The sequence below is a fragment of the Gorilla gorilla genome, chromosome 1, assembly GCF_029281585.2.
Source record: "Gorilla gorilla gorilla isolate KB3781 chromosome 1, NHGRI_mGorGor1-v2.1_pri, whole genome shotgun sequence".
Lineage (NCBI taxonomy): Eukaryota > Metazoa > Chordata > Mammalia > Primates > Hominidae > Gorilla > Gorilla gorilla.
In genome coordinates, this window is record NC_073224.2 from 55,846,111 (window position 1) to 55,872,242 (window position 26,132).

Sequence of the window (26,132 nt, forward strand, 5' to 3'; positions counted from 1 at the left end):
GGGGCCGGGCAACTTGGCCACCTTGGCGGGCAGCCCAGGGGGCCGGGCTCAGCCTCTGCTCAGGAAACCTGGCGCGTGCACGCGCGCGCGCACACACACACACACACACACACCAAAAAATAAAAATAAATAAAAATAAAAAATCCCTCATCCCCAGCTCAGCCAATCACAAAAAAACAGACTTTATTGAAGTATTTAGCACTAAACCTCACACAATTCCAGCTCTGTAGCTGAGGACGCAGCCACTTGGCAATGGCACCAGGTGTTATACAAGACCAATAAGTTAATGTAAAGGACGCTTAGGTGTGGAGGGCCAGTGCTCAGCCGTCTCCTGGCTCAGAACAAGGCACTCTGGGCTCCAGTTAGGACACTGAGAGGCCAGGGAAACCAACATGCCCTGGAGAAAGGGGCTTAGAGACAAACCGGAAAAGCACAGCATCCAAGCAGGGTATTCACACATGGGGGGCAGAGTAGGCCCAAAAGTTGGGGGTTGCTGATGCGGTAAGAGCACAGTGAGAGAAATGCCAGGTGCATCCCTTCAGCCTCCTGCATCCTCCCCCAGTTTCCTTTGATGGGCCGTCCTGGGTCTTCCCTTGGCACCCTTGTGCAATCAGCTACATCGTTTTCTTTCCAGTAGAGAGAACTGTGCCTCTTCTAGGTCAGACACCAGAGTTCTTGGAACCTTCTGCTATATTCACAGTCTGTTCCAGTCCAGGTAACATGGGGGCAGAGAGTTCTGCACAGCTGAAGTCAGAACTCAGCTCTCCCTACCTCTCCTAGCCTCAATTCAGTTGCTTTCTCATTGAAGCAGGTCCCCTGACCTGGAAGCAAAGAAGGCCCTAGGATGAGAACCCAGGGACAGCTGGGTGGTCTTAGCACAGGCAGCTTCCAGACTTGCTCCAGTCGCTGCAGCTGGGACAATTAATGAATGCCCTCAAAGAAAATTCAGCATCTCATCAGCCCTCGGGAGTGAGTATGTCCATGTTTGTATAAATAACCACCTTCTCAGAGCAGAAGCATAGCTGGTGGGGGGAGTAGGAACTGTGACTCCCTCTCCCAACCAGAACATGCCACAAAAGTGGTGCCTTTCCAAAACCACTTGTAAAGTATTGGTTTCTGGGACTATGATGAAAAAACGTTAGAAGGGCCAGGTGCGGTGGCTCATGCCTGTAATCCCAGCACTTTGAAAGGCCAAGGCAGGTGGATCACTTGAGGTCAGGAGTTCGAGACCAGCCTGGCCAACATGATGAAACCCCATCTCTACTAAAAATAAAAAATTAGCAGGCATGGTGGTGCTTGCCTGTAATCCCAGCTACTCGGAAGGCTAAGGCAGGAGATTCGCTTGAACCCGGGAGACGGGGGTTGCAGTAAGCCGAAATCTTGCTACTGCATTCCAGCCTGGGCGACAGAGCGAGACTCCATCTCAAAAACAAACAAACAAAATGTTAGGAGGAGCAGTGGGGCTGCAAGCCCTTGAGATGCCCAGAGGTAGCTGTCAAAGGGTGGCTGCTGTCCACTAACCACAAGCATGGACCAGCCCCCAGCCGGACCCCCTGAGGCTACAAACTGTGATGCCACTGACTCAAAGCTCAGGGGTCTGGGAGCCCACAGGGCATAGACAGGGTATAGTGACTGGGTCCCTAAAGAGGATTTATGGGGTCAGGAAAATAGCAGGGTCTAGCAAGACAATACACCACCGGGATATACTGACCTTTGACCTACCACTTGGTGTGTGCATCACAGAGCACATTAGAAAGGGGGAAGAGATTCTCCCCCAGCCCAGGCTGGGGTACCCAGAGACCTGGGAAATGGGGGAGAGTCATGTGCATGAGTATGTATCATGTCCAGCCTCCAGCAATAGTGGGACAGGAGGGCCAGGGGCAGTTCCCCAGGGAATTTCTTAGAACCAGAGCACAGAGCGTTGGAGAACTCCCAAGGTGGCCCACTCTGCTTCACTTGTCCCTTGCCACTTGTCTTATATAAGGAGATAGAGGCTGTCAGTCAGACAGGCAAGGCCTTAAGTCCAGTAGGCCAAACTCTGGGGGATAAAACATAATCATATCACAGGGGTCTTGAGGACAATCCACATATATAAATCCTTAGGTCAGGGCTTCTGAAAAAAGTCGTGTAAAAAAAAAATAATAAAAGGTCTCAGCTCCAGGTCATCGGCCTGCGATGGGGATGGGGGAGCTGAAAGAGGCACTCAGGGGTGGGGGGGTCTCAGCCCAGCCCCTCTGTGAAACAGTTTTTTCCAGCGTGGGGCGCAGAGTTACACCTGGCTGATGATCTCTCCTTTTTCAGGTACAAAGACTTGCACAGGGGCCCCGTCAGGCGATCTCCGCAGCACACACACTGTGGGCACCTGCCAGGGTCAGGAAGAAAGGACAGGTGGGTAAACGAACCAGGCAGAAAAGCAGGGACAGCAGGCACAGTTACACCATCCTTATCCCTTAGGGACACTGACCAGCAGAAGCAGCAGCAGCAGCAGGCCCTGGCACTCAGCCCCTTCCTCCCAGGAGGCTCTCTGTTCTTCAGGGACCCCCTTTACACATTTTCCTCCAGGTTCTTTTGGGGTGTGACAGGCGCCCTGACCTCCTCCTCCCCCACCTTTCCTGGGCTCACTTCTCATCACCCTCCCTGTCTGGCACATTGGGATGGGCTGGGTCTATCCAGCCAAGGACAGGCCCAAGCGCGCAGAAAGGGAAAAGCACGTCAGCTGGAGGGCGCGGCCTCGGACCGGGGCCAGGGTGCTGCCAGGCCCAGGATGCCAGCTGCAGTCCAAAGAACCGTGGGTGGGGGAGGGACACGCAGCTGGGTCTGCTGGGAATCTGGGGTCTCAAAGAAGCAGCTTGTTGGTAACTTCTAGAGCACATCCCCTGCAAAGCCCTCCGTACCAGGGAGAAAGAATAAAGAAAGGATTCCTGTGTGTGGCTTCCCACTTCCAGAATGAAGAAATAGGGGCCAAGGAAACCAAGGCTGCCACCCTACCCAGTGTAGGGTGCTCTATCCTATATACTACCCTCCAGCCTGCTCCCTGGCCTCTGCGGCCCCAGATGATAATAATATCACATATCTAGTGCTAACCATGCATTGCTCTAATCATTTCAGCCTCTTGGCAGCCCTATGAGATAGGTACTCTACTACTCTCATTTCACAGGGGAGGAAACAGGAGGTCCAAAGGGGTTAAGTAACTTGCCCAATCATACAGCTCGTAAGTGGCAGAACTGGGATTTGAACCTAGTGGTCTAGCTTGAGGGTGGGTGCTCTTAACTCTGATGCCACCCTTCTTCTCGGCTTGGTGGTGAGGAGGGGTGTCAGGGAGGATGCTGATGCCCAGAAAATCACAGGTTCTGGCTTCTGCAACTCATTTCCTACTCTCCCTTTGTCCTAGACCTTCAAATGGAAATCTGAGGGGCTGATTTCGGCTGGACTTTTGATTATGAAGAGGCTTATCTGCTTTGTGCATCATCATTTAGGGAGGGAAAAAGTCTCAGCTATCTTCGGGGATCATCTCCACCAGTGTATATGCTCTTGAGCTAGACATGGCAGGCAAAATTAGGAGGTGCCCCAGGGAAGCCAAGAGTGCCTTCCAAAGCCAAGAGGAAATGATTTTTTGGCCTGTTCTTCCTAGACGGGGATTACCCGGCCACTAGGTTGCTGCTTTGATGCCTCTCTACCCTTGGACATACTAGAATTGCAGCCCCTCCGCAGCAAAACAGCCCTCCTGCCTGGCCCCGGGGTCCCTCCAGAGCAGCCGTACCTGTGCCCGGGGTCCCAGGGCTCGCCCGAAGCCCTCTCTCCCAAGCGGCAGGCTCCTGACCCGGAAAGCTCCTTGGCGGTCCAGTGAGTGGGGGCGGGTGCTCCGGAGGCGTGCACGCTCGTGCCACCACTTGAGCTCCTCGGACACGGCGGCCTTGCTGAGCCCCCGGCCTGCCGGGCTGTCCTTCAGGGAGGGCGTCCGCACGATGCGGCTGCGGGAGGGCACCAGACGCTGGTAGCGTAGGGGAGTGCCCTCCTCCTCGTAAGCAGGGCCCGGGGCTGCGCGGCACAGCTCCCACTCGCCAGGCGGCAGGGGGCTCTCAGCCACCACCACGTACCGCCCCGCCGGGAAATAGCCAGGCGGCAGCAGTAGCTTGGGGTGGTGGGCGACCAGCTCTCTGCTGCCGGCTGGGACCCAGGCCCCGCGGTGACGATGGGTCTTGGGAGGGGAGAGAGGCTGCAGAAAGGAGATGTCGGGGCTGCTGCTGCCCGGCGAAGTGGGGTGGGAGATGCTGGAGACGTCAGAGCCACTGTCTTCTGAGCAGGAGTGGCAAGCGGGGTGAGGCAGCGGGGGCTTGGTCGCGGGAAAGCAGGAATCTGGCACTGTCACCGTGTAGTGAGTGGGGCGGCGGCGGGGAAAGGCGCTGCGACCTCGGCCCTCAGGACCCGCCCGGAAGGAATCCACCCTGAAGAGGGAAAGAGAGGCATTCTGAGTTGTGGGGGGTGGGCAGAAACTCCACACTGGGGTTGGGGCGGGAGGTGGAGTTAAAACAGGTGAGTCCTGCTCTACCTCAAGGCCCAAGCATGGCCCTCGTGCAAGGGTCTTAGGTCAAACCTCCCAAAGCAAACCAACAAACCCTCTGCCGGGCTGCGTGGGTGCAACGCATTCCTTCGCTGTGTGCAAATGTGTTCCTGCTGCATTCACAAGCTTGTGATTCGTGTAGTGTGCTACATCAAGTAGCACATTAAGTACTTTTTTAAAAGTACTACATTAAGTACTTTTTTAAAAGTACTACATTAAGTACTTTTTTAAAAGTACTACATTAAGTACTTTTTTAAAAGTACTACATTAAGTACTTTTTTAAAAGTACTACATTAAGTACTTTTTTAAAAGTACTACATTAAGTACTTTTTTAAAAGTACTACATTACTTTTTTAAAAGTACTACATTAAGTACTTTTTTAAAAGTACTACATTAAGTACTTTTTTAAAAGTACTACATTAAGTACTTTTTTAAAAGTACTACATTAAGTACTTTTTTAAAAGTACTACATTAAGTACTTTTTTAAAAGTACTACATTAAGTACTTTTTTAAAAGTACTACATTAAGTACTTTTTAAAAAGTACTACATTAAGTACTTTCAGCTTAGGTACACCGTGTCCAGTGGCAGATCATCCACAGCATCTGTTCGGTAGGCACTGCCAGGTACCTTACTTGAACGTGTAAAAGCTGTCATGTGGTACCCAGAGCAGTTACCTGCAGCCCAAGACCGGCAGGGGCTGAAATCCAGCCTTCACTTCACTCTACTAATGCACCCAGGTATGGGTGCCTTTTCCTAATTTGCACAAAGGCATGGTTTGTAAAATGGCCCTCGTAGCATGTAAAATATAAAATCTATTGCTGTGTGGTGGCGGACGCCTGTAATCCTAGCTACTCAGAAGGCTGAGGCAGGAGAATCGCTTGAACCTGAGAGGCGGAGGTTGCAGTGAGCAAAGATTGCGCCACTATACTCCAGCCTGGACAACAGAGCAAGACTCTGCCTCAAAAAAAAATTAAAAATTAAACAAAATCCATTGCTTTACTTGAGAGCAGTTGTCCCAAGCTGCCCCCAGTTCAGTGCTGCCTGACCAGCAAATTTAAGCTGATGGAGAATTCAGCAGTGCTTTCATGGTGCCCCAGTCCCCATATGGTATGGCCAATACTTCCTGTCAACGCTTAGCCATTTAAACTATTACCAAGTAGCAGATGACTTAGAAAGTAACATACAGTCAATTCTCATTATTTGCAGATTCAGTATTTGTAATTTTCCTAGTTGCTAAACTTTATTTTTAATCCCCAAAGCAATATACACAGTGCTTTCATGGTCATTCTTGGACACTGCAGAAAAGTGACAAATTTGAGTCTCTTTAAGTTCTGAGGTTAAACGAGGCCATGTTCTGCCCTCGTGTTTCAGTTCTCATGCTGTAAGCACACAGTGTCCTTTTTGTGGCATATTTATGTACTGTGTGTGTTTTTGCTTTGATTGGTGATTCTGCTGTTTAAAATGCCCCCAGAGGCCGGGCGCGGTGGCTCACGCCTGTAATCCCAGCACTTTGGGAGGCCGAGGCGGGCGGATCACGAGGTCAGGAGATCGAGACCATCCTGGCTAACACAGTGAAACCCCGTCTCTACTAAAAAATACAAAAAATTAGCCGGGCGTGGTGGCGGGCGCCTGTAGTCCCAGCTACGCGGGAGGCTGAGGCAGGAGAATGGCGTGAACCCGGGAGGCGGAGCTTGCAGTGAGCCGAGATCGCGCCACTGCACTCCAGCCTGGGCGACAGAGCGAGACTCCGTCTCAAAAAAAATAAAAAATAAAAAATAAAATGCCCCCAGATACAGTGCCGAAGTGCTGTCTACTGTTCCTCCCTAAGGCATACTGGGAAAAGGCTGTGGTGTGCCTTATGGAGAAAATATGTGTGCTAGGTAAGCTTCATCTGGGTATGAGTTACAGTGCTGTTGGCCATGAGTTAATGAATCAACAACCCATATTAAGTAAAGTGTCCTTAAGCAGAAACTCACATAACACAAGGTTATATATTAATCAGTTGATGCAAAATGTCATGACCAAAGGCTCACGGGAACCTAACCCTATATTTCCCCAGGGGCAAGGGTTCAGTATTTGCTAATTCAGGATTTGCGTCAATTTTACTTTATAGAACATAACTACCACAGATAATGAGAATCAACTGTGCATCAATTGAAAAAGTGAGTTGCCTATTGTCAGTGACCAATAATAATCTACCAGCACAAGGAAACATGGCAAGGGTAGAAAATTTGAATCAAGTTATGCAAAAAGACAAAACTAGAGTCTTTGGAAGAAAACAACTTGCTTCATGGATGGCCTTTGGCTTTGCGGGGTGCAGTGCATTCTCTGTCAAGAGGCGCCCCAAGAAGAGATCCTAAGAGAAGTCAAGGCACTAGCCATGTGTCACCCAGGGTTGTCCCACCTGTGTCCTGGGAGCTCCCACCCTCCAACGATAAGCTCTAAGTGGGTCCCCCATCTCTCTGGGGAAGCTGTCTCTTACCTCAGAGACTGCGACTGGCCCCTCCTCCCCTGTATCTCAGGGGTGGCTGGGGCACTGGTGCGGCCCTGCCACTGGCCAGGAACACCACGGATGGGAACCACGTGGTAGGAGGCAGGCTCCAGAAGCCACAGGCTGGAGGCACTGGGCCCATCCTGAGGTGTGGTGGCTGGGCTGCTGCAAAAGGATTAGAGACAGGTCAGTGGCAGGAATGCCTCCATTCAGGGGCTCAAGAGGTGCAGAAGAATGGGGATGCAGTGGACGGGGCTCCCAAAGGTAGTGGGGCAAACTGCCAGCACCGTTGGGGAACTACCAAGGCTCACGCCTCCATCCCACGACTGCAGGAGCTCTCTCCTCCACCTTTCCACTTTTCCATCTGCCCAGCCTATAGCCATCCCCAGCATAGCTCCCACCGACTCCCTGCCCTGCCCTGCCCTGCCCTTCTCCCTTCCCCCTGATCCTGACCTGGACTCGCTCCAGGGCTCAGAAGACTTCCTGGGCTTCTCATAGGGGTGGTCCAGGCTGGTTTCCTTCCAGGGGCTGTTCTGGACTGGAGCCCGTTCCGGGCCCCCAGGCTCAGGTCCTGTTGGCTGCAGACCCTCAAGGGTTTGGGGTGGGAGAGGCCGAGAAGGTGGGGCTGGGGACTCTGGAGGAGGTTTTGGCACTTGGGATTCCTCTGCAGGAGTAAAAGAAACCTGGTAAGGCCAGAGGCTGGGGGAACCGGCCCAACAAGAACCTCCACAAACCACAGCCCATGCCTCGCTCTCCCTCCCATGCTGGCTTGTGCAGCTGCTGCAGGCCATGGCTCCAGCCCTAGATGCTCAAACATGTTTTCTTCTCCTTTGGGACTTACTCCTTCCCACACAGCCCTATTTTATGCCTTCCGCCTTCAAGAAGCCTCCCAGATTGACTCTCTTGGGCTTACAGTGCTCCACTTTCTAACCTTTGTTCCTGGTACCATGTCTGCAGTTATCTTTTGTTTACCTATTTTTCTTGTTCCTGCCATGCCCATATGGCCTATTTCCTTATTGGTCTGGGCACTCCCCTGGGCAGGACTGTAACAGCTTCTCGATCCACCTTGACCCTGGCATCCTCATGGTTTGTACACAGGGTTCTTAATCTATAGACCTGTGTTTCCTTCCTGCTCCCTTCTTTTAAAAAACAGCAATGATTGTGGGCAGATTGCTCTTTGGCTCTGACTGGTGCATCTTGAAATCACACCCAAGGGTGAAGGAGGGACATCTGGGGTTGATCAGCTCTCTTGGAGTTCACCTTTCCTTTCCCTGTAAAAATAATGAGCTTCCAGAATGGGAGATGATCAGCACATTCCCCATCTTCAACTGAGCATGTGCAAGGACATGTGGAAATTGACATGAAGTCCAAGCGGAAACCTTAAGCCTGGCACCCTAGCCTTCACTCCCACTTAAATTCCACACCAGCAAACTGCCCAAACCCCATGGTCTTGCAGTAGGAGTCCAGTCTTGACAATAGTCCCCCAAACGTCCTTCTCACCTTCCTCCAGGAGGAGCCCATCTGACAGGGAGCTGTCATCAGAGGCACTGAGCTCTGCGAAAGACAAAGGGGAGAGAAGAGAAGGAAGTGAAGAAATGAACAAACAGATATGAGTAACCAGCAGTGCTGAGCAGCTCAGGCCTGATCACTCCCCCAGGACAGCATCGGTTATGAGGAAATACCCTCTGTGCGCTAAATACACATTGGGAGTGATTTTTTTTTTTTTAAGAGACAGGGTCTTACCCTGTGGCCCAGGCTGGAGTGCAGTGGTGTGATCATGGCTCACTGCAGCCTTGACCTCCCAGGCTCAAGGGATCCTCCCACCTCAGCCTCACAAGTAGCTGAGACCACAGGGGCATGCCAGCACACCCAGCTAAATTCTTTTATTTTTTTGTAGAGAAGAGGTCTTGCTGTCTTGCCCAGGCTGATCTTGAACTCCTAGGCTCAAGTGATCATCCCACCTTGGCCTCCCAAAGTGCTGGGATTATAGGCATGAGCCACTGTGCCTGGCCTGGCTGTAAATTTACTACATGGAAGTAGAAAAAAATAGAAGGCAGAGCTAGGAGACAGGAAACCTGATTTTAATACTGACTCTGATACTAGCTATGCAACCTTGAATAAACCATTTCAATGCTCTAGAACTCAGTTTCCTCACCTGTCAAAAAAAAAGAAAAAGGGTGTCCTCTGGCAGGGCTTCTTGGCAGTGGAAAGGAAAGACAAAGGGTCATTTTGGAAGGCCCTTAGGATAAAAAGAATTTCATGGCCAGGCGGGGTGGTTCATGCCTCTAATCCCAGCATTTTAGGAGGCCAAGGCAGCAGATGGCTTAAGCCCAGGAGTTCAAGACCCACCTGGGCAAGATGGTGAAATCTGGTCTCTACAAAAAATACGAAAATTAGCCAGGCATGATGGTGCATGCCTGTAGTCCCAGCTACTTGGGAACCTGAGATGGGAAGATCACTTGAGCCTGGGAGGTCGAGGCTGCAGTGAGCCGTGATCACACCACCGCACTCCAGCCTGGGCAACAGAGTGAGACCCTGTCTCAAATAAAAAAAAGGGAATTTCACTCTAACTTTTGTATAATCATCTCACATCACAAACACAATTCAAAGATCCCAATGTGAGACCTCCTGTGTTACCAACAACAAGAAGAACGCAAGGTAGGAATTTGAATTTAAGATAAGGTCTGGCCAGCTGGCCCCAGGGAAGTTTCTTCAGTTGGTGATCTGGCAAGTCACCTGAAGGAAATTCAGTGTGACTTTACTTCATGGTATAGCAGCACTTTTTACCTAAGAAATCAGAGGGGGGAACTCATTTGTGCTATTGCTTTTGAAGAAACTTAAGCCTTCAGATTTTTTTCTTTTTTTTTTTTTTTTTTGAGATGGAGTCTCATTCTCTTACCCAGGCTGGAGTGCAGTGGCGTGATCTCGACTCACTGCAACCTCCACCTCCCAGGTTCAAGCGATTCTCCTGCCTCAGCCTCCCGAGTAGCTGGGATTACAGGCACCCACCACTATGCCTGGCTAATTTTTGTATTTTTAGTAGAGACAGGGTTTTGCCAGGTTGGCCAGGCTGGTCTCGAACTCCTGACCTCAGGTGATCCACCCACCTCGGCTTCCCAAAGTGCTGGGATCACAGGCGTGAGCCACCACGCCCGGCCAGGCCTTCAGATCTTGAGAATAAGCCTAAAGTGACCTGGATGGAACTCACGAAACATTTTCAACTGTGTTTGAGAATGAAGATGAGGAAAAAGTAATAATTGCTAATGTTTCTACTGTGCCAATACATTTCTAAATACAGCACTTTATATATGTTAATTCAGGTAATTCTCATAACAACCACGTAAGGTAGATATTATCATCTGCAAGTGACAGTTGAGGAAACCACGTCTCAGAGGAGTTGAGTAACGTGGTTTAGGTTGTACATTCAACAAAGGTGGTTGAGTCAGAATTCACACCCAGACAGTCTGACTGGAGTCTGCTCTTAACCACAACCCTTTATGGGCTCTCCCCTGTGAGCTTGCATCTCAAATGCATGGGCATTGCCCAGGAAGTTTCAAAAAAAGTAAAAAGTTCCAACCATCTTGAAATCCCTTACAACAGAGGTTAGCAAACTATGGCCCAGGGGTCAAATCCAGTTCAATAGCTGCTTTTATAAATAAATGTTTATTGGAACACGGCTATGAATTCGTTTATGTAATGTCTGGCTGTTTTAGCACTGAAGTAGCAGAGTTGAACAGTTGTGATAAAGACCAAACAGCCTACAAAGACTAAAATATGTACTGTCTGGCTCTTTATGGAAAAGTTTGTTAACCTTTGCTCCACAACATTTTTTTTTAAAGATGGGTTGTTACAATGTTGCCTAGGCTGGAGTGCAGTGGCCCGATCACAGCTCACTGCAGCCTTGACCTCCTGAGCTCAATCAATCTCCCACCTCAGACTCCTGAGTAGCTGGGACTACAGGTGTCCACAACCATGCCTATCCAATTTTTTTTATTTTAGTTATTTGTAGAGACAGGGTCTCTCTGTGTGGTCCAGGCAGGTCTCATACTCCTGGGCCCAAGAGATCCTCCTGCCTTGGCCTCCCAAAGTGCTGGGATTACAAGCTTGAGCCACCATGCCCAGCCTGCTCTGCAATTTAATGAAAAAATCTTTACCCAGAGCAGGCAGTAGATTTGTAGGACATACGGTGCCAGGAGCTGGGCTTGACTCCTGAGTAGCCAGCCAGCCCATGCTTTGCTTGGCTCACAAGTAGCCTTTGCTTTAGGGTTCAATTAAAGAGACCCCCTCTTATTGAATTCTGGTCTCCTGCCTTTGATCTTTTATAAAAACCTTAGGAATAAAGATTTTCATTGGGCCAGGCACACCTATAATCTTAGGTACTCCAGAGGCTGAGGCAGGAGGATTGCTTACGACCAGGAGTTTGAGACCAGCCTGGGCAATATAGCAAGATCCCATCTCTAAAATAGTTTTTTTGTTTTGTCTTGTTTTAATTTGCTGGGTGTGGTGGCACATGACTGTAGTCCCAGCTACTAGAGGCTGAGGAAGGAAGATCACTTGAGCCCAGGAGTTCAAGGCTGCAGTGAGGTATGATCACACTACTGCACTCCAGCCTGAGCAACAGAACAAGACCCTGTCTCTAAAAAGATTGGAAAAAAAAAAAAAAAAGATTCAGGTTTCTGAGAGCTGCTCACTATCTCAGCAACTGTCCCAACCCTGCCCTAGCTCAGCGTTCCCCTGCCCCGCAGCAGCATAGCAGGACACCCCAGACAGAGGGGTAACGGTGGAGATTTTACTCACAAATGCTGAGCCTCCCCCAAGGCTATGCTGTCCAACACAGTTGCCACTAGCCGCATGTGGCTATTTTCATTAAAACTAAATAAAGTCAGTTCCTCAGTCACACTAGGCACAGTTCAAATGCTCCATAGCCACATGCAGCGAGTGGCTACTGTATTGGACAGCACAGATACAGAACACTTCCACCATCTCAGAAATGCTATGAGCAGCCAGGCGCAGTGGCTCACGCCTGTAATCCCACCACTTGGGAGGCCGAGGCGGGAGGATCCCTTGAGGTCAGGAGTTCAAGACTAGCTTGGACAATTTAGTGAAACCCCATCTCTACTAAAAATACAAAAATTAGCTGGGCGTGGCAGCACGCATCTGCAGTCCCAGCTACTCAGGAGGCTGAGGCAGGAGAATCGCTTAAACCCGGTAGGTGGAGGTTGCAGTGAGCTGAGATGGCTCCACTGCACTCCAGCCTGGATGAGAGAGCAAGACTCCGTCTCAAAAAAAAAATGTTATGAGGATGTGGCTAATGGCTGGTGTTGTTGATCAACAGATGCATCCAGAGTGCCTATTACATTGCACAGGTGGGTGCTGGGTGGCCCTCATGGGGTTCACTCTAGTAAATGAGCTCAACACCTGACTGCTCCCTGCCACTGCAAAGTATGGCTGACAACTCTCACCTAGCAGTTACTTTCCCAAACTAAATTACCCTTGTATGGAGCCCAAGGGGGCAGGGTGGTTTTTTGTTTCGGTTTTTGGTTTGTTTGCTTTTTTCCCCTTTTTTTTTTGAGATGGAGTTTCGCTCTTGTCACCAGGCTGGAGTGCAATGGTGCAATCTCGGCTCACCGCAACCTCCGCCTCCTGGGTTCAAGTGATTCTCCTGCCTCAGCCTCCCAAGTAGCTGGGATTACAGGCATGCGCCACCATGCCTGGCTAATTTTGTATGTTTAGTGGAGATGGGATTTCTCCATGTTGGTCAGACTGGTCTTGAACTCCCGACCTCAAGTGATCCACCCGCCTCGGCCTCCCAAAGTGCTGGGATTACAGGTGTGAGCCACTGCACCTGGCCTCCTGTTTTTTTGTTTTGTTTTTTGTTTTTGAGACAAAGTCTCACTCTGTCACCAGGCTGGAGCGCAGTGGCATGATCTCGGCTCCCTTGATCCTGTGCTCCACCTCCCAGGTTCAAGGGATTCTCCTGGCTCAGCCTCCCGAGTAGCTGGGACTACAGACATGCGCCACCATGTCTGGCTAATTTTTGTATTTTTAGTAGAGATGGGGTTTCACTATGTTGGCCAGGCTGGTCTTGAACTCCTAACCTCATGATCCGCCCACCTTGGCCTCCAAAAGTATTAGGATTACAGGCATGAGCCACAGCGTCCGGCCTTCCCTTTTTAATTCAAAACACCTCAGCTACTAATAATTGTGCTTTACTTCCTCCTTTCTAGGAGGGCTCGGCTGGGCAGAGGAGCCACAAAACAGAAATTACTTGTCTAGAACTGATCCCTTCTGTGCTCTCACGACAGGACTTTAGATCCCAGGGCCTGAAGTTGGCCAGTGGGGTCTTGATTCCTGATGTGGGAAAGTCAGCAGCTACACCAGTTGTCTCCTCTCCACAGCTCTGTCTTCACCTGTACTGAGGGCTCCAAGGTTTCAGAACCTCATCCTCCTGCCTTCCACAGAGCCCCAGGCCAGTCCTGGCCTGCTCCCGACTCCCAACAAGAAGCATTATGGGTCACAGTGGCAGCATCAGGGTGACACTCCCCTGCCACCCATCATGGGCAGAAGCTCCCAGCAATGGCAGCCCCGGTGGGAGGCTCCGCAGGGGAGGCTGCTGAGCAGTGTGAGGCTGGACCAGGGAGCAGGAGGCACTGCAACCAACGGGCATATCTCACCACCCTGACCTCTCCCTGCAGGCGCAGAGCAAGTTGGCCCTTAGGGGCTTCCATGTCCAATTCAGCAGCTACCTTTCAAGGTTGCTGTCAAGTCCTGGGATCCCTGTTGAGAGTGGAGTAAGGTTGTAGAACTTGTCTTCCATTAGAGCCTCAGAGACTGGGAGTGTTGTTCTGCGGCCAAGCCAGAACCACTGGAACCAGACGGAGGTCTGGCCATTTTCCCTGGGTCAGCCCCACTGTCTTCTGAGTTTACTGGGTTAACTGTCACATGGAGGCACCTCCTCCTTTATCACCTATTCTTGGCTGCGGGAGGTGACCTGGGTGGTGTCTGGTCACGCACTTTCTACCCTAAATTAGAAGCCATGGGTGGGAGCAGGGACTTCTGAGACCTGTACTGAGATAACCCCCTGCCTGAGGCATGGGCCCCGGGGCACAGGGACTAGCAAGGGCCTTCCAGCTTCCCCATGACTGCTCCCAGGCTGAGGAGTAGTCTTGGCAAAAAGCCAACACGATATGCAGGGATGGGAGCCTGAGAATGTGAATGAAGGCCGAGACCTCTGAATCCAATTCTGTTGCAGGGCCACAGCCTCATTCCCTCCTGGTTCCCTCTGAGGCAGCCAGGGAGGTCTGGGTCCCATGTGAGAGACGGGGGGCAGAGCTGAGTCATGGGCCTGCTGCGATGGGGTCTGGAATGGAGAGATGCAAGTCCTGACCTGATAGGCTGGCCTTGGGTCAGGACAAAGGAAAACAGTCACACCTAAGGGCTCAGAACCACCTGTTGGAAGCTAACCTGTGGTGGACACACTGATGTGATGTGGCAGCACCTGGGCATCAACAACTCACTAGGTGCCCCCACGGCCACCAGTCTCTGGGCCAAGGAGCTCAGGGATTGAACTACAGACACAAGGAGGGCAGAGAACAGACATGGAAGGATCCCACCCTTGACCAGGTGGTTGTAGATACTTAAGGGGCTGTGGGGTGTGGCACCAGTGCTGCTGGATTTCAACCTGAACATCTCCTAAGTAGCTGTGGGCCCCTGAAACAATTCAGTGATCAGTAACACAAAGCAATGGTCAAACCCTTTGCTGCCTAACTCAGGCCAGGGGACTACACATCAACTCAGAGCCTTGGGCTCACAGGAGCCTCACACTATCCTGACCCAGGGACGCCATCACCATGTGGGCCTGGAGGGCAGCCGGGCCAGCCTGGGCTACCCAGTTGAATACACCTTGGATTCAGCTCAGGGTCAGCTGAGAAATATCTCTGTGTAGGAAGTCTCTTGAAGGTAGTGTATTTTGAGGAGGATACGGAAGGAGAGAGTAGGGTGTTTTCTAAGAAGACGGAGGAGAGGACCTCACAGGATGGGGAAGCCTTGCTGGAGTTGGAAAGAATCAGGATGGGGTGGAGGTGAACCCAAGAACCAGCTTTACCCAGCTGGAGCCGAATGCAAAGGCAGTGGCACGGGGTTGTGCGCCCACCATCCCTCAAAAGCTCATTTAAGGAGCATGGCCCCCCTCAGGGCAGCCGGCTCACCTCGGCCCAGGGGGAGAGCAGCAGCCGGAGGTGGCTCGCTATTGCGCCGCCGCTCGACCAGGCAGCGCTGGAGCTCCTGCAGCTTCTTCTCTTCCTGCAGCATAGAGTGCTTCCGCTGCCGCCGAGCCTGCCTGCTGAGGTTCTCCTCCAGGCACAGCCGACGAGCTGCCTCTGTGATCTGCAGCTGCAGGGCCAGCTGGCGCTCCAGGCTGCTTAGGGGGTCCTGAGAGAGGGGGCAGGAGTGAGGCTAGAGAGAGGCAGGGAGATTGGGGGCCCAGAGGGTAGAGAGCGGCCCTGACACAGTGCTCTAGGTCCCAGTCCTAAGCCCTGAGGACAGAAGAGAGACAGACAGCAGCACCAATGGACGGACGTGGAGCAGAGGGTGAAGGGTGGGAGGAGCCGAAAAGCAAACTTGTCAACTTGAAAAGCTGGCATGGGCACCCACCAACCAGCCCGCCTGCTGAACCGGGCAGGGTGGGAACCCAAGTGGGACACTTTCCCTCCTGACCCCAAAGGGTGGGGCAGGCTGGCCCATGGGAAACTGCTGCCATTGACGCCACGGGGGAAGGGCACCCAGGGCCTGACTGCCCCCACCTCCTCCTGAGAAAGGAGGACAGCCCTAGGGGCCAGAGTAACCTGTCTGAGCAGGCTATTGCCCGCTGGGTTGGTGGCTGGTGCTCTTAACTGATCTTCTGCCCAATCGGGTCAAACCCACTGTCCTCCCTTGAGCTCCCAGCTCTCGGTTCCTTAGTGGCGCCCCTTCTCCACAGCCATTTGGGCTACATATTCATGGTGCCCCTCACCAACAGGCAGCCAAGCACCCTCACTGGGTGTGAAAGGGTGGAAGGGAACCTGCCAGGGTACTGAGCTGAGGTGTGGCGTCTCAGTGATCAGCTTTGGGGATCGAGGGGTACTGGCAGCTTCCTGAGGTTCCTCACCTCTCTGTGCAAGGCCCAGTCATCCAGTTTGTAAGCCGCTCCGATCCTGCGGCGAACCTTGGGGGCCTTTTCCCCTGGTTTGAGGGGATACTCCGCTGGCAAGGTGCCCGTTAGCTCCTGGGGAGGAAGCAGAGACCAGCCAGGTCCTCTCCACCTGCCCAGACTTGGCTCACTGGCCCCTGCACTGCATGTGCCTGCCTTCCACAGAAGCCCTGGTGGGACCACCCTCCACCCCACCTCATCCCATCCTCCACACTGTCTCTCCTGTCTTCAGACCCATTCTGCACTCCTCCCCTTTCCCTTCAGACCTCTTTCTGATCACTTCCTCCAGAGCTACACCGACCCGGGTTACAGCACTCATATGCACTTATATCTATGCAGCCCCTGATGAACTTTGTTCTCTGTGCCTGGGCCCCCGCCTGGGTCTGACTCTTCTCCATCCAGCACAAGGTCAAACACTGCATCATGGGGACTCTGGGCCCCAGCCCCCAGCCTGATGTCCAGAATTCCCTTAAGAATGGGGCTCCCTCTCCCCAGCTCCCGCATCCCCACACGTGGCTCCACAGCTCCTGAGATGAACCCGATGCTTGTGTGTGCTGGCTGGGGCCTCACCGCTTCCCGAAGGCAGAGTCTCCTCAGCTCCCCCAGGCAGGCCTCCAGCTTCGCTTCCAGGGCCCTCTGCTGCTTGTGCACTGCATGGGTCAGCTCCTTCATTGGGGAGACCGGGCTGTCAGGGCCTGCAAGGGTTGGGGGGCACATGCTCAGGGAGGCTGAAGGTGGAAGCCTCCTCTGTTACTTGTTGACCACCCCTAGGGGAATGCACATGCACACACATGCACACACACACACACCTCATGCCTGCCTACAAATTGCAGGCTGGCTGCTGTGACCTGTGTCACAGCCACAAAACACCACGTCTCTTGGCTGCACAAATGTTACAACTCAGAAGGGAGGGTCGTCCCACCAGGTGACCTACGGTGGGGGAGTGCAGGGGAGGGAGTTCTGCCGGTGCAGTCCTCCCCCCACTCCTCCTCCCTTCTTCTTCCTCTTTTCCTTCTCCTTCTTCTTCCTGTCTCTCTCTCTCCCTCTCCCCACTACCCCTCTCTCTTGCACACACACACATAAGCCTCTTCTTTCTTGTCCTCTGTCAAGACTAGGCCAGACTAGGCCCACAGGTCTGGCCAAACAGAGAGGCAAGACCTTCACATTGGCCAGATGATATATTTTTTTTGAGACGGAGTCTTGCCCTGCCACCCAGGCCGGAGTGCAATGCCGCGATCTCGGCTCACTGCAACCTCCGCCTCCCTGGTTCAAGCGATTCTCCTGCCTCAGCCTCCCACATAGCTGGGACTATGTGGTAGCCAGGATGGTCTCGATCTCCTGACCTTGTGATCCACCCACCTTGGCCTCCCAAAGTGCTGGGATTACAGGCATGAGCCACTGTGCCTGCCTGAGATTTTTCAACTTCTCAACTGGGGCTAAAGTTGAACATTGCAGATCCCTCTTCCAGATAGAACCAAAACTCCAAGCCAGTTTTCTCCAGGGAGGAAAACTCCACATGTCCCCGAGGCTCCAGCCCTTCCAGAACCTCCCCCTCCTCCCAGCAGAGGCCTCTCCCTCCCCTTCCTCTCAGCCCTTGGGAGTCTCAGCCCAGCCAGCCCTAGTGCCTGGGGGCTCAGGACTCAGGAGTCAGGGCCAGGGACCAGGCACCAGGGACTAGGGCAGGGGGATTTCCCTGAACACTCACCAGACTGCAGGATGATGCCGCTGTCGGTGTCGCTGACCTCATCCTTACTCTCCATGGTGGATTTCTGGAAGGAGAGGGCACAGAGCAGGGAGGGGGGACACCGTGACCAGCCTGGGCCAGGTTGTGTAGGTAGCCTGGAGTTTCCCCAGCTTTAAAGAGAAAAGAGAACAATAACAAAAAAGCTAGATATGAACCATCTTGGTTACAAAAAGCTGAATAGATGCTTGAGAGCAGGGGAGTGGAAGGGAGGACTGTACTTCAGGAACCATCCGGGGTGGGAGATTCTGGCACTGGGGGTGCTGACCGAGAGAAGGGGCTGTGGGCCTCACCAGCAAACCCTGTTCTCAGTGGGCTCTCAGGGGCCCAGCCTAGCTCCCCTCTGGGCCGAAGTCCTCTAGGCCTAAGGGTGTCGACAGCTGTGGTAGCCACAAGAGCCGCTCGACTGGGGAGAAGGGCAAGAAGGAAAAGAGCAGAGACAGGATAAAAAGGAAGGGGACAAAAAATGGGATGGGATAACAAAGAAAGGAGGAAGGAAGCCCAGCATGGTGGCTCACGCCTGTAATCCCAGCATTTCTGGAGACCAAGGCAGAAGGATAGCTTGAGCCCAGGAGTTCAAGACCAGCCTGGACAACTTAGACCCCATCTCTCCAAAAATGAAAATTAGCCGGGCATAGTGGTGTGCACCTGTAGTCCCAGCTACTCAGGAGGCTGAGGCAGGATGATTGCCTGAGCCTGGAGAAGTCAAGTCTGCAGTGAGCCGTGTTCACGCCATTGCACTCCAGCCTAGACAACAGAGAGACCCCGTCTCCAAAAAAAAAAGAAAGGAGGAAGGGGAAGACATCTTTATGGGACACAGCTATCCTCAACCCAAGAACCCAGGAGGTGTGAGGCATGTCCTACTGCCCCAGTGGCCGAGGGCACTTCAAGAAGTGGGCAGACACATGGCCAAGGCCCTGGTCTGGGGCCTCCAAAGTCCAGGACGCCCACTCTCTGAATTGGCGCCCTGGACTCTGAACTTCACATCTGCAGATATGTGCAGCCACTGTATGCCAGAAAGCTGTCCCAAAGCCCTCAAACAACTTTCAAGCCATCAGTTACTCCTGGGAGACCATTGAAGGGGAATCAGCCTGGATCCCCTACACCCCACAGCCAGGGGAGACCCAGGGCTGTGTCTGTCAGGGTTGCCAAGAGTTGACAGGAGAGGGGCAAGCAGTGACTAGAGCAGAAGCTGCGCAAGGACAGAAAGGAGATCATCTGCTCCTCTGCCTGCTTCGGGGTGGAGAACTCTTGGGTGGTACAGGTGCCATCCCATTGTGTCGGCTCAGCTAGGGACCAGTCACCCAGATAACACCTGTGCCCACCCCCTCTCCCTCCTCACCAACCCACACCCCTGGTTGGGGTCCCAGCTGGCCAGGGCCTGGCAGCTGCTGGCTGCAGCAGGGTGGGACGGGTGGGCGGAGCCCTTGCAGGCAGTCCGGTCTGGAAAGAGAGCCCAGCCACCTCCTCACTGAGTCAGCCCGTTGAGCAAGAGTCCAAAAGTCCTTCCGAGTTTCTGTCTGGAGCCTATCCTGCCTCCTCAGAGCGCAGGGCCGCAGGGTGGGGGAGGTGAGCTCCACCCCTCCGCAGGCAGCCAACACGACAGAAAAGTCGGCCTTGGGAAAGCTGGTAACAAAGCAAGGCCAACAGGGAGAGGGGACTGCTGTCAGCCAGGTCCCCGGTGATACCTCTCCACCCATCAAGATGATAACAGCAGGACGATCAAGAACTTTTATAGACCTACATAAACAACACAGCAACCACAGGCAGCAACAATCAAACACAAAGCCCTGAAAGCAACATGTACCTTGCACTTTGGAATTTCAATTATTCAAGGAAGTCTAGAGAATGCATGGGAGAATTTTTTTTTTTTTAACTTTATGGGAGGCCTTTGCAAACATGCCAAAGTTCTGAAAGATTGGCCATATATTCTGGAACCCCACCCCGCAGGATACTTAGGATGACTATTAGCTCTGCACTGTCCATCTGTCCCAAACTCTATCCCTCGTAGACATAAGAACAGGACAGAGGAGCAGGCAGCTCACCCCCACCCCTTCCCACCCACCCTAGCCATCCCCCCATCCTCCCCAGAAGCCAAGAGCAGGGTGCAGCCAGAGGTAGGAAGCAAGGTGGTCTCAGCTAGCATGCTGAGTGTGTCTGCTTTGCACAGAGGAGGAAGTAATGTGGGAGGGGAAGCCATTAATTAGTCACGCTTGCTAATTAATTATTAACCACTAAGTAGTTGCCTTGGAAAGTTGGGCCAACTCAGCCCCTGCTTCTCAGGGGCTCTGACACTGTTGCAGAGGAGTGGGGACTTACAGGGACAGAGGGGTACCTTAGCACGCCTCCTGTCTCCGCCAGCTTCCCCTTCTCCCAGCTCAGCCCAGTCTCTGACTGCCAGCATCAAAGGGGAGGCACTGATCTTCCCAGTGGTCCCAGGCTGATGCTGGGTCCTCTCTGGGATGACTTGCCGCCCCAAGTAGAGCAAAGAGAACAGCGTCAGATGCCCAGAGCCCCCGGCTGTGGGCTCAAGGCTTGGTTCTGCTGCAGTCTGTGCTACCTTGGGGAAGTCACCAGGCCTCCCGGGGCTTCCTTTCCTCCTGTGCACAATAAAGACTGCACAGTGTCTAAAGCCTTTCCAGGGCCCCCGTCTGAATCTCGACCTCTTGGTCAATGTCAGGCCAAGAAGGAAACCCGTACAGCCATGTAGCAGACCCCCACATCTGCCTCTGCCGAGGCCGCCCTCCACAGCTGTAGGGAACCTGCCCCAGAGTCAACAGGTGAGAGCAAGGGCACCACCCCCACCCAGGAGGCTATGAGTCTTAAGTGTCTAAGGCATTGCTTTTAGATAAAGGCAGTTCAGGTAACATCCCCACCCCCTCCCCAACACAGGGATCCCTCCTGGGCCTCTTCAAGCCCCAGTACTGGGCCCTAAAAAGCAGCCCACCTGGCTGAACAATGTCCCCAGAAAAAGGCAGAGGAGACCAGAAGGGGCACAGAGGGAGGGAGGGAAATTCCAGAGCGCCTTCCCTCAGGCCGGGCCATGGGGGATCCTCCTCTATCCTAAGTGTGTCCCCCAAAGCCAGGTCTCAGGCCTGCCTGTCCCAGCTTATCTCTGCTTGCTCTCCCTCTGGTGGAAACTAAGGCCTGGGCAACCACAAGAACAGGCTCCCGTCCAAGCCCACCAGCACCCCTCTGTCATCCCTACACCCCAGACATAGGCTGGCAGGGGTGGGGGTCAGAGGGGGGTGATGGCCACTGCTTGGGCTCCTCCACTCCCAGGCCAGCCTGCTCTCAGCCCCAAAGACCCACTCCACCTCCCCCGCCCTCACCTGCTTCTGGGCTTTAGTCCAGGAGTTTGAGAAACAGCCCCTGCTTCCAGTCAGGGGGCTCAGAGCCCTCACATGTTGCCTCAGGGTCTCCCAAGCCACAGGCCTGTGCTCTCTCTCCAGCCGACGGAGCTGCTGGCCGTCCGTCTGTCTCGGCTCACCTGCCTACCTTGCCGTCCCTCCCAGGCTGCCGGGCCAGGGGAACCAGGTTACTTGTTATGACTTGAGTCAGAGGGGAGGAGCAGGTGAGCAAGTCCTTCCCTGAACTAATCCGGTGCAACTGGTGCCAGCAGGCAGCTCCTGGGCCTCTGCACTTCCGGGGGGCAGGAGGGTAGCAGGGAAAAAGGGGCTCCCATGGAGGAATCCCCAAAGAAGGCAACAACAAGAGTCATGTCTTCATGGCCTCAAGAGACCCTAGTGCAACATTCTGAGCTGTGAGGTACCTGCGTGCCCTCCTGTCCTGACCCTGGCTCTCCCTGCCTTCCTTTGACCTCAGTTTCTCTTTCCAGAAATTGAGGCCTGTTAAGCACCCCAGAAGCAAGGTGAAATGTCCACTGTCCGTGGAAAAAACAAGCAGGACATTTACAAACTGACAGGGGTGGGTCACTGCTCTTCCCCACCTATGGAAATGGAGACCAAGGCCTGGGTTTTATCTCTCCCGAGTGAGGATTTTAAAACCTCAGGCAAGGCAGCTGGAATTCCAATATGCAGAAGTTCTAGAATCCTAGAGAGAGAGGATCAGGCTGTTCTTTTTATCCCAGACATTGTCCCCCAGGGGTATCGAGGCCATCACTTCTCTGTTGATTATTTACATCCATCCCCCAGCAACGCATGTTCATGGGGCACTGACAGGCACTGACCTGAGCCCAAGTCCTGTTTCCTACTCCACAGGAGGTCCACTGTGACCCCAGACCCTAAGCCCACTCCCCAAATGCAAGGAGCCAGAGACCAAAATGGAACTTATTTCCTATAAAAAATAAGCCTCAAGGTCTCCCATCCCACCGACCCCCAAGCGAATGGGAAACTGGAATCTAGCCTATTTCAAGGCGGAAGCAGAGTTAAGGCTGACTGTTGCCTGGCCTGTCCCCAGCAGGCTGCACCCCTCAAGTCTTCATCTTACCACCTCCCTTTCCCCCCACTCTCTGATCTTCCCACCATTCCCCCCACCCAGATTCCAGTGCCTCAATATATGTCAGGATTGCTTCCCCTCCCCCAGCCCCTAAAAAGTCCTGTCCCCACTCCCTACCCCCAAGTGCAGGGATGACAGAGGAAGTTTGCTTTCACCAGGCATCTCCTGTGGAGCGGAACTCATGGGGCTGGAGTCCCCCAGCATCCCCCACTGCTCCGGTACACACACCCAGCACACCTTCACATTCCTGTACACACCCTTTTTCCAAACAATGCTGGCCCCAGAGTGCTCCAGGCTGACCACCTCATTTTCTGCCCAGGCTGAGGCTGAGGGGCCCTAACAGGGGACAGTTTCTCCTCCCCCCGCCCCATTGGGAGCTTGTTCTCTGGGTCTCCCAAATAGCCTGCAGCCCTGCCCTTCCCCAGTCCTCCATGACACACCGTCTCTCCCCATAGAGGCTTGCTTGGCACTTTCTTACAAAGTCAAACAGAGAGGGATTGACTCTGGGCATAAGCGGCCCTTCCTCCACCTTGCCCACCTCCAGCTCCAGGTGAGGGTTGGTGGAAGTTTCTACCAGCTGTGAATTGGCTCACAGTTCACATTTCTTAAGCATAAAATAAGAAGATCACTAAAAAAGTCAATTATATGAAATAAAGTTCTAAAAATATAAAAACATAGCAATATATATGCTTCTTTATTAACATTAAGCAGGGTCTAGCAGTGGGTAGTTTCACACAAGGGCTGAGTGTAAACAATATTTCAAGACTGCTGTGACTGCAGTGTGATATGAAACTGTGAATTCTATTAATGGCAAAGTCACAGGTACTGCCAATGCTGCTGTGATTTGTTGTCTTCATAACTAAAGGTGATGTTAAAATCTGTTAAAGGTTGGTGAAAAACAATGATATCTTTTTTTGCCTCACCTAATTTACACACCCTCTGAATTCTATCTACAGATGCCTAATGCCAATGAACCCAGTTAAGAATCCCTGCCCTCAGGTAATCCTCCATCTCTGACTTCAGGGGAGGTTAGTACAGATGCTCAATCTCACTGTTTGCATTGATCCTTTGGAATTCTCAAAAACGCCTTGCTCCCCCAAATTCACGCTCAATATTTCCCAACCTTGCAGAATCTGAGGTTTGGAAGGGAGCTGGCAAACCAAACCTCCTGCCAAGAACCCCGGGGAGCCATCCTTGGAGCTCTCTGATGGCCATGTCATTCAATTCAAAATACCAATGGGGGAGGTGGGCACTCCAGAGGCCAGCCGGGAATCTGAAACAGCTCCCCACTCCAGCCAGGCCGGGGAGTCAGGGGACTGATGCCCCAGCCCCAAACCCCAGAGTGCCGTCCAGACCACCAGTTGGTGAGGAAGTGGTATTTCCTTGCAAAACATTATAGTACTTGGAATCTGATCTTTGCAGACAAGAGCCCTTCCCCAGGGAAGAGAAACTGGACCTCTTCAGTGTTTTCGTTTCCTGAGGAAAAGTCCCGAATCAGAAAACTCTTCCCCAGCGCTGTAGCCATCCACTCTCCATTTTTTTTTAAAAAGTTCCTTCTTTTAGGGTCTTCTGATAACACCAGATTGGAAGTTCTTTAAAGCAAGGGCCTCGTCCTACCATCTTCACATCCCCAACAGCCCCCAGCAAAGTAGTCTCAGGCACTGCTAAAATCTTACTTCAAGAATTAAGGAATCAATGGCCAGCGCTAGAGACAACAGTGAAAAAAGGAAGAAGTGAAATAGCCCGGGACCCTCCAGGCAAGAGGGGTAGGAGATGGTTCCTTCACTGTTTTCTTACTCGCATCTGCTCCCTGCTCACTAGGAAAGGTGTTCGCCTCCACTAAGCAAAGGTGGAGTGGGCTGGGACAGGGGAACTCCAAGCCAGCTTGGAATGCGCCCTGAAATGAGACCTCTAGGCTTTCTCTAAAAAGCCCCTTTGTCCTGTCCACCCTGCTCCCCTCCCCCACTGCGCCCTCCACATCCAGGCTGGCCCGAGACTTTGCTCCTTTTGTTTGGCTGCTTTCTGGCTTCCCGGAACCTGGCCAGGAAGATCCACAGGCACGAAGAACGTCGAAGGAGAAAGGTTGAGGGACTGGAAATGTGCATTTTTGGTAGGAACTCAGAATTCCTGCCCCTTTGAAAAAATTACCCCATTCCCTGTAGGGCACCCTCCGCTAAGGCTGAAGACCGTGGGTTCAGGGGCCCGATCCCCCGCCCCAGTTCACCCGCACTGGGTGCCCCGAAGTTTTCCCGCTTACCTGTCCCATGGAGCTCTGGCGCCGCCCGCCTGCCCCTGCGCCCTCCACTCCAGCCTCGCAGCTTCAGGACCTGTTTGTCCAGGCCATCTTCCCTCCCCCCGAGCCTCCCTGCGGCCTGCCCTCCCCGGAGGTATTTCATTTAACTTCGGCATTTGCAGCATCCCAAATGTTAAAGATCCCAAGACATCTGTCCCCTGGGGCATACCAAGGCCCAGAGGAAAGAGGGGAAGACGCAAGAAGGGACTGAAGAGTCCGATCCAAGAGTCGGGACGGGGCCGCACGCGGGAGTGACGAGGTACCCGCAGGGGTGAGCGAGCTGCGGGAGCAGCCGCTCGAGGGGCGAGGCTGTCCCCTTTGCCCGGCTTTCGGACGCCCGCGCGGTGGGACACCCCCGGCGCCGCCAGTTTCCGCAGCCCAGGCGGGACGAAGCTTCTCTCTTGGTCCCAGTGCCGCCTTTCATTCGCGCGCTCTGGCCTGGCTGGGGCCAGTTTTCATTCCTGGAGACCCCCAAGTGGAAGAATGAAAGGAGCCTGCGGAAGGGCGCTCCCCCGACCCTGTCCTCCCCGCAGGCGCCCTCCCCCTCGCTGTGCGGCGCTGCGGGCCGCGGAGCCCGGGCGTGCGGGTCGCGCGGGGATGGCCCCCCTCCCCGGCCCCGGCCCCGGCCCACTCCCACTCCTCCCGCCGGGCCCGCTGGCTGAACTCCGGCTGGCTGAAGGGAAGGAGCACCCTCCCGGCGAGCGCCTCCTGCTGCCCGCCGCGAGCTGCTGTGTCCCCGTTCATCCATTCATTCACTTCCCGGTTTTCAGTTGTTCAATAAACATTTGTTGAGCACCTACTAGTGCCCAGCACGATGGATCAAAGCTCAAGCCCCATTCACTGGAGGATTTTCCAATCTAGACGAGTGATGAAGCAGCACAGTACCTGAAGTAAGGGCTAGGACCCCGGGCAAGAAGAGGGAAGGCTGACCCAGGCTGAGCCTCGGCAAAACTTGGCCAGAGGAAGCAATACCAGAAAATAAGAGAGGGACTTGAAACAGCAGTGACAGGTGTACAAAAGCACAGCAGCAAGGGAGCACAGCAGGTTCCAGGAAGTGCAGGGAGGTTAGGGTTTGGGATGAAGAAGGAGTAAAGGGAAAGAACATGGAAGAGAGACGAGGCTAATTCGTCAGTCAGCGGCTCATCCAGAAGCAGGGCAGCCAGACGCAGAGGCTCACGCCTATAATCCCAGCACTTTGGGAGGCCCAGGCCAGAGGATCGACTGAGGTCAGGAGTTGGAGATCAGCCTGGGCAACATTGTGAAAACCCGTCTCTACCAAAAAATAAAGAAATTGGCCAGGAGTGGTGGCACGCACCTGTAGTCCCAGCTACTTGGGAGGCTGAGGTGGGAAGATCACTTGAGCAGGGAGGCGGAGGCTGCAGTGAGCCAATATCCCGAAA

General features: G+C 53.3%; 1 protein-coding gene across 4 annotated transcripts; it reads right to left on the minus strand.

Annotated features, from left to right (window-relative positions):
• Positions 1 to 158: 158 nt before the first annotated feature.
• INAVA (innate immunity activator) lies at positions 159 to 25,060 on the minus strand. Of its 4 annotated transcripts, none has more exons than XM_019028522.4 (10): positions 24,697 to 25,060; positions 17,946 to 18,094; positions 16,811 to 16,935; positions 16,199 to 16,315; positions 15,261 to 15,483; positions 8,554 to 8,607; positions 7,507 to 7,717; positions 7,045 to 7,218; positions 3,761 to 4,445; positions 159 to 2,362 (listed from the first exon to the last, which is right to left on the minus strand). In XM_019028522.4, the coding sequence occupies exons 1-10, from the start codon at positions 24,897 to 24,899 to the stop codon at positions 2,270 to 2,272; spliced, it is 2,034 nt and encodes a 677-aa protein (XP_018884067.4). In that variant the 5' UTR covers positions 24,900 to 25,060; the 3' UTR covers positions 159 to 2,269. The 4 variants fall into 4 exon arrangements, with proteins under 4 accessions (XP_018884067.4, XP_055223921.2, XP_055223925.2 ...); XM_055367946.2 differs by having other exon boundaries at positions 17,946 to 18,009; positions 24,697 to 24,756; XM_055367950.2 differs by lacking the exon at positions 24,697 to 25,060 and adding an exon at positions 21,314 to 22,418 and having other exon boundaries at positions 17,946 to 18,009.
• Positions 25,061 to 26,132: the final 1,072 nt, after the last annotated feature.

What these genes read in the sequence shown, in the direction of transcription:
- INAVA (XM_019028522.4), bottom strand. Translation starts at nt 24,899, where the DNA reads ATGCCCCAGGGGACAGATGTCTTGGGATCTTTAACATTTGGGATGCTG. An exon ending in ACTGGGCCTTGCACAGAGAG is followed by an intron (nt 15,484 to 16,198) that starts GTGAGGAACCTC and finishes CCCCTCTCTCAG; the next exon opens with GACCCCCTAAGCAGCCTGGA. An exon ending in GAGCCCTGGAGCGAGTCCAG is followed by an intron (nt 7,219 to 7,506) that starts GTCAGGATCAGG and finishes ATCCTTTTGCAG; the next exon opens with CAGCCCAGCCACCACACCTC.